This window comes from Aedes aegypti, chromosome 2 (assembly GCF_002204515.2).
Source record: "Aedes aegypti strain LVP_AGWG chromosome 2, AaegL5.0 Primary Assembly, whole genome shotgun sequence".
NCBI lineage: Eukaryota > Metazoa > Arthropoda > Insecta > Diptera > Culicidae > Aedes > Aedes aegypti.
The window spans coordinates 461,270,743-461,279,008 of NC_035108.1; the positions used below are offsets into that span (position 1 = coordinate 461,270,743).

General features: G+C 42.2%; 1 protein-coding gene across 1 annotated transcript; it reads left to right on the top strand.

Annotated features, from left to right (window-relative positions):
- Nucleotides 1-3,440: 3,440 nt before the first annotated feature.
- Nucleotides 3,441-7,879, top strand: LOC110677204. The gene is made up of 2 exons (XM_021848187.1): nt 3,441-4,182; nt 7,501-7,879. Exons 1-2 carry the CDS (start codon nt 3,585-3,587, stop codon nt 7,812-7,814), a joined length of 912 nt encoding a protein of 303 aa, XP_021703879.1. The 5' UTR covers nt 3,441-3,584; the 3' UTR covers nt 7,815-7,879.
- Nucleotides 7,880-8,266: the final 387 nt, after the last annotated feature.

Below are 8,266 nucleotides of genomic sequence, written 5' to 3' on the forward strand. Positions count from 1 at the left end.
AAAGGGGGACTAGTTAAGACCGAATTATCATTGATCCTCCACACGTCGCAGCCCAGATCGAACACATCCCACACATCCCAGATCGAACCATCAGCACATTGCAGTCCAGACACTTTTATTATCATCTTAATTTTATTCATTGTCGATATCTGTGTACCATGGGCAAGTCGGTTAAGACTAGAAAGAACCATTCAGCTGAAAGTCAGGTACGATGACGTCGAACAGCTCATGCAATGGGTGCGTTTCCTCCGGTTCTACTATTCGGACGAATGTGTATCAATGTTGTCATCAGGCTTGTGGTATACGAATCTACCACTATTAACACCTGCGTGAATAAGGAATATTCTAGCCCATTCACTTTATTGGTGCATCATCATTATCGATCGTTGGTTTCACTTGGCATGCGCAGGATTAAAACACAGACCTAAGGCCAAAGAGCTATGGTCATGTAGCAAATGTACCAACATTAAAGAAGAAACGATTATGAAATTAATTTAACAAAAAAGAGACGAAAATCATGTTGACGTTTTTGAAGCAATAATAAATAACATAAATGGTATCGACGTTAACGCAAAATCGACTGTTGAAAAGCATGTTTTGAGGCAATCCCTGATGGAGTTGGCTCACTTTGACGGCAATTATAAAGTTTGGCCTAGAGTCAGACAAACTTTTATAGAAACAACCAAGCAAGCGAACTTTTCCGACTTGGAAAACTTGAATCGGTAGCAAAAAAGTCTAAAAGGCGATGCATTACGTGCAGTCAATTCACTATTATTAGACTACAGCAATGTAAACGTCATTGGAAAATGTGAAAATCAATTTGGAAGTGTTGAACTAATTTATTCAGGATTGCTACAAGATGTGCTCACAATTAAGAATTCCAAGTTCGACTTTCCAAAAACAATGGCGGATTTTATTTCTGCAGTGGGAAATCTGGTTACCAATATGAAATGCCTTAACCATGAAGAATATTCCAACGATCCAAGATTGGTTAGAGACCTGGCGAAAAAATTACCGATTTGCATAAAAAAAAGGCCAATGCATGTTAACGAGGCAAAGAAGTTGTCCACGATTCTTAACCCATTCGTGTCCCCATCTTTGAGCGACTTTTATGATTGGTTAAAGCGGCAAGAAAAATTAGCCACAATGTTATTAGCAGTGAAAGGAAACAGATTCGAAAGACCTATAAATCCGAAAAAAAAACGAAGAGAAAGGAGTATGTAAGGGAGAAAAACCTATGTTTCTCCTGCTGCAATACAAAACACTCGCTTAAATACTGTAAAGAGAAAACGTCGTGCAATATAGACGAATGCGGCAGTGAACACAATCGTTTATTGCATTCAAAAACAGTTTAAATTACTAAAACTGAAATAAAAACGGTAAGTGGCAACGTAAATTGCCATAAAGTATAAAAAGTATTCTATCAGATCTCAGAGCTTCGACTTGATACCAGATCCGCTGTTTGTTGGACTCGGGTAGCCAAGTCGAAACAATCACCGACGAGTGTGCCATCTCTGCATCTTAATTCACCCATTCTCCTATCAATATATTGTGCTATGCATCTTCCTGCACAGTTAATTACATTTCATTTAAAACATACACTCAGTTAGTAAGCACTCATCGATGCCTGTTTCCAAAACGAAACACTGCACATGTTAAGAACGGTCAGTGCTGCGTGTGCGGTACGAGTATTCTGACCCGATGGGTTCGTACCCAAAAATGAATTATCATCAACATTATGTCCCAGGCTTCTTCGCTCTTTTTCCTACACATACAATTATAGAAGATGTTTGTAAATTATCGAAACTTGGTAAGCTATAAAAACCTTTGCACTTCAGAAATACAGACAGTCTTGTTCCAACCAGAGACCCACTTTTATTCGAAGTGATTTTCGACTGCTTCCAGTCGAGAACACCACTGACCGAAGAAAAATCCTTAGGGCGATTCTAGGCCAATGATGGCTCTAGAAAACCGCCAGGAACTCAGAGTTTGGATCGTGCGCGAAAGTACACCGTGGCTACGAAACATCATGCACCGTAAGTTTCGGCTTGTTATATGGCGACCGTGACAGGACCGAAAACCTGTCAACGGGAAAACCGCGTAATGAAAAATGTGCTGAAAAACCGCGTAAGGAAAAATGTGCTAGCTATTTGACTGTGAAAAGTGATAGTCAGAGTAATATGAACCTCGAAATCGCATGAAGAAAAATGTGCTAGCTATTTACCTGTGAAAAGTGATAGTCAACATAATGGGCTCCGAAGAGTCGAAGACACACGTGGAGCACAACGGCTCGCAACACGTGGAAATAGTAAACATGTAAGAGCAGCATTAGAACATGCTGGAAGAAAACAAACTACTCTTGTGGCTAATTTTGAGAGTAGTGTCATTACAACTAGTGCTAACTTTGGTGGACACAGTGAAGAAACACATCCATAAGCGAACAATGAGAAAAATGGACTCGATGATTAACCTAAAAAACATTACAGTGCAAAAATAAGCGATGAAAATGACTGCAGGCCAGGAAATAGAAGCGGTGGTAAAAACCCTAAGTAAAGGACTGAAGACAGGGTTAGCTGCAAAAATTAAAGTAACATTTAGTGCGGTAGAGCAGCTTATAAAAGTGCTTGAGGACAAGCAGTGTGTAAAAGTATTGAACATAAGCAAAAGAGAATACACCTTAGAAGTGAGCAAATTTCTCAAAAACATTGCTACTGTGAAAAACGAGACAGTGAAAGTTAAAAACATCTATAAATACGCAAGCAAAGTGCTACCAAGCATTACTGGAACACTGATATTGTCGACACCAAAGGGTATGATGACCCACGACGAAGCGTTCAACAACAAGCAGGGAGGCCGAATAATTGTGATTGCGTATTAACAAAGCCAAAATACCAATGTCGACAATCAGACTTATCATATCGATCCTAGTACTAGGCGCAATACAGTTGTCATTGTTTTACGCATATTGGCAGTTCATCATAAATTACTACACTAACTGAATCGTACAGCAGTGATGTAAACGTGACAGCAGTGGCTGGACAAGCAAGAAGATTATATCAACGAACCCCCGGAGAGGACTTTTGCTGTTTTAGTGCGGGAAGATGCATAGCACAGCCGTCATGCCCCTATGGGTAAGCGTCATCCGCGATAAAATTATTGACGAAGCTAGTCAAGCACTAGTTTCGAGACACACTGCTTGCGAATGGGATGACATATAAAAGGTTCTAACGGAATATTTCGGAGACAAAAGAGATCTTTGCGGTCTCGTCTCGCAAATAACCTATCTTCAACAAATAAATTCCAAAATCCACAGCAAAGATCTAACCAAAATTTCGGCAAACCTCCACACCAAGATTTTAACAATAATCAGAACAAAGGGAATACCCAACACAGATCTAATTTTGCCCCTCAGCAAAATAACCGAGGTAACTTTGTCCCTCAGCAAAACAACCGTTTTAACCCACAGCAGAATAGACCCCCGATCAAACCAGACAAAATCCTTTCCAAAACCAAAACTTCCAATATTCCAATGCTATTCACCCACCCCACGGTAACCAATCCTTGGGTTTTTAGGGACATTACATATGGAAACTGTCTCACGGGGGCCTTTTGTTTCCATTCTTCCTGAATCTCAATTCTATGTACCGCGAGCGGCCTTGGCCTTGTTAACAGCTGCAGGGTTGATGTCATTAGGAATAAGCATTTATAACACTGTCCAGGTGAAGGCAGTAGCAAAACAGTCAGAACGAATGGCAACAGAGATCAATAGAATTGCAGAGAGTCAAGAACATACCACCCGTGCCCTCCGGAAACTTGCCGAGGGATTTAACTACTTGACAACAGTGACCATCCCTGCTATTGAGCAACAGATTAATATATTGTGCAACGAAGTCAGTTGTGTGGCTATGCGAAATCAGGTTTTCATGGAACTGAACAGGCGGTTAAAACAAAGGTTATTTGTGTCAGTCACAGCTGGAGCTAATGCCATGTATAATAGGAAGGTGACTCCAGATTTTCTACCACCTTCCGAGATTAAAACTAAATTAATGACTAGAGAGGATATGGCTGGTTCCATTTATGAGAAAGGCAAAATAGAAGCATTTCACCGGGATAAAGTTGGAATCAGAGAAATTGCTCGTCGGATTGGCCGGTCACATCAAGTGGTCCTAACTTATCTGAAAAGTATCAGTAGTCAGTAGTTAACCATCGTGGAGTATACAAGTAATATTTTTTTAAAAAGAACTTCCCAGTCGATGAAGTTTAAAGTATCAGTAGGAATCCCATCATTTAATTCGAGTTGTCGATTGCAGTTTAGTACAATCTTTGCAGAATACAAGATGAAAGCCTCTAAATCAATCTGTTTATTTTGGTTGGTTTTCCTGATGAGTGCACAGATCGGAACTTCATTCATCAATATGAAAGATACAACAACTGACCTATTCTATGGACCGACATCCACGATTATCCACTGGGCACCTCTATATCCACCAGTCATTCCATGTAACAAGCGTCCCATTCCGGAGCAAGATAGACTGCTTCCGAAGAAGATGACCGGGACAAAGTTGGCACACATCACCAACTCAACAGCGCACGGATATCTGTGCACAAAGGCGATCTGGACTGTCACGTGTGCAGAGGGATTCTTTGGGGGCCGAACACTGACCCACAAGATTCATCCGACTTTACCGTCGTTATCTGAATGTCAGGACACCGTGAGGTTGTATAAGACAAATCATCACACTGGTTTCGGTTTTCCCGTGGAAAGATGCGGGTGGATGGGAACCAATACAGAATCTGCTGTAAACATTCAGATCTCAGAGTCTTTTATCCATGTCGACCCGTACAGCCAAAAGTATATCGATGCAAGATTCATCGGAGGATCTTGTGGAGAGCCCCCGTGCAAACTCAACACATTGGACACGTTGTGGATGAACACAAGCACTGTTCCAAAGATGTGCCTACAGAGGACCAAAATTGATATATTCATCAAAAATATGAACACGACCGAGTTTTACTCTAATGATCTCGTGGCCACTACTTTGGATGGGGCTTGCCATCTCAAAGTCTGTGGCGAGAGAGGGATACGTCTTGTGACCGGTGAATGGATGAATATCATGGCCAAAACCACTATCGAGGCGGACTGGTTTAAAACACTAGAGAATTGTCCCACCTTATCTGAGATACAGGATGTGTCTCTGAAAGGGATCATGAATCATATGGAAGGACAGTTACTGATGGATGACTCCTACAGATTGTGCATAGAAGCAAAAGAGAAGTTCATGACCGGTGAGGTATCCACAAGGTTCGATATTGCTCGTATAGCTCCGGCTGTCCCCATTGGAGGGCCTGTATATCGGAAGAATGGGGATAGAGTAGAGGTGGGCTATTCGGAATACTCTCTACTACGAAGCCCTGACAACGCATTAGTGGGATCTAATCCAGACGTAATTGGGTACGACACTGTATCCCACAAGCCTGTGATATGGCGTTATTGGACACAGACAAATAACACTATTAGAGAAGGACCGAACGGAATCACATCCGTGGGGCGATATTTGTTCAACCCATTAGTTTCCTTGACAACTCCCGGTCTTTATCGACAAATCCTGGAGCAGGATTTTGACCCTCCAATCCACCACCCTAATATATATGAAGGTCCTCTCGGGCACACCCTTGACATAGAATTTGATCCGAAGAATAGCCCCAAGGAACTAACAAAAATTATCCATCATTGGTGGGGAACATGGTCCTTTACAAGTAATATTTTTTTAAAAAGAACTTCCCAGTCGATGAAGTTTAAAGTATCAGTAGGAATCCCATCATTTAATTCGAGTTGTCGATTGCAGTTTAGTACAATCTTTGCAGAATACAAGATGAAAGCCTCTAAATCAATCTGTTTATTTTGGTTGGTTTTCCTGATGAGTGCACAGATCGGAACTTCATTCATCAATATGAAAGATACAACAACTGACCTATTCTATGGACCAACATCCACGATTATCCACTGGGCACCTCTATATCCACCTGTCATTCCATGTAACAAGCGTCCCATTCCGGAGCAAGATAGACTGCTTCCGAAGAAGATGACCGGGACAAAGTTGGCACACATCACCAACTCAACAGCGCACGGATATCTGTGCACAAAGGCGATCTGGACTGTCACGTGTGCAGAGGGATTCTTTGGGGGCCGAACACTGACCCACAAGATTCATCCGACTTTACCGTCGTTATCTGAATGTCAGGACGCCGTGAGGTTGTATAAGACAAATCATCACACTGGTTTCGGTTTTCCCGTGGAAAGATGCGGGTGGATGGGAACCAATACAGAATCTGCTGTAAACATTCAGATCTCAGAGTCTTTTATCCATGTCGACCCGTACAGCCAAAAGTATATCGATGCAAGATTCATCGGAGGATCTTGTGGAGAGCCCCCGTGCAAACTCAACACATTGGACACGTTGTGGATGAACACAAGCACTGTTCCAAAGATGTGCCTACAGAGGACCAAAATTGATATATTCATCAAAAATATGAACACGACCGAGTTTTACTCTAATGATCTCGTGGCCACTACTTTGGATGGGGCTTGCCATCTCAAAGTCTGTGGCGAGAGAGGGATACGTCTTGTGACCGGTGAATGGATGAATATCATGGCCAAAACCACTATCGAGGCGGACTGGTTTAAAACACTAGAGAATTGTCCCACCTTATCTGAGATACAGGATGTGTCTCTGAAAGGGATCATGAATCATATGGAAGGACAGTTACTGATGGATGACTCCTACAGATTATGCATAGAAGCAAAAGAGAAGTTCATGACCGGTGAGGTAACCACAAGGTTCGATATTGCTCGTATAGCTCCGGCTGTCCCCATTGGAGGGTACGACACTGTATCCCACAAGCCTGTGATATGGCGTTATTGGACACAGACAAATAACACTATTAGAGAAGGACCGAACGGAATCACATCCGTGGGGCGATATTTGATCAACCCATTAGTTTCCTTGACAAATCCCGGTCTTTATCGACAAATCCTGGAGCAGGATTTTGACCCTCCAATCCACCACCCTAATATATATGAAGGTCCTCTCGGGCACACCCTTGACATAGAATTTGATCCGAAGAATAGCCCCAAGGAACTAACAAAAATTATCCATCATTGGTGGGAAACATGGTCCTTTACCAGATGGTTTTGGATCCTCTTAGGGTGTGTAGTATCCATCTCAGTGCTCTCCTTTCTTGTGAAGTGTTCCATTGCCCGGAGAAGGCGAGCAGAACAAATCCCAGTAATTTACCAAGCTTGTCCTTCTCCATCGGTGAAGATCGGGGTTCCAACACGTATCTGATGATTTGTCTATCGGATCTGGGGTTTGACCCGGACATTGAACGCTGACTGTCCTCATTTCCTTAAATCGAGAATAATTATATATTTATAGAAAACCATGCCATAATATCGTATCTCATATATCGAATTCTCGAGTTAATATTTTATATAAAAAAATCCTTCCGGATATGGCAAAAATCGGAAGAAACCTCGCAAATCGAAGCTTTCCGGACGAGAGAAACGTGAAATCGTTAGAACCGCTTCGAACTCCCAAAAATCGCTGAAGCAGATTAAGCAGGAGCTGAATTTGAACGTTTGCCGGGAGACTATTCGTCAAGTTTTGGTCCAAAGTCCGTACATAAAAAGGGCCAAAAAGGCAAAAGCTCCAAACCTTACTCCATCCCACATCGAGAGACGCTTGAACTTTGCAAAAGCCAACATGAATCGACAGTGGACCATGGTAAGTTGTGAAAAGGGCGTATTATTTTAAAGCAATTTTCAGCGTGATTAAGGAATGTTTATTAAAAAGTATGTTTTTTTTTGTTTACTTCCAGATGATCTTCAGTGATGAAAAGAAGTTCAATCTGGATGGTCCCGACGGATTTAATGGATACTGGAGAGATTTGCGGAAAGAAGAACAATATTTCACCACAAGAAATTTTGGTGGCGGTTCATGCATGGTTTGGGCAGGATTCTGTGCATCTGGAAAGCTGGACCTTGCGCTCACGTCGTTCAAAATGAACAGCAAGGACTACATCCAGGTGCTAGAAACGCGTCTTCTACCATTCCTGCGCAGATTTCGACGCAAAAAGTTCACTTTTCAGCAGGACAATGCTGCTATCCACACAAGCAAGGAAACCAAACAGTGGATAAAGGACCACAAAATCGATCTGCTGGATTGGCCAGCGCGCTCCCCAGACCTAAATCCTGTGGAAAACCTCT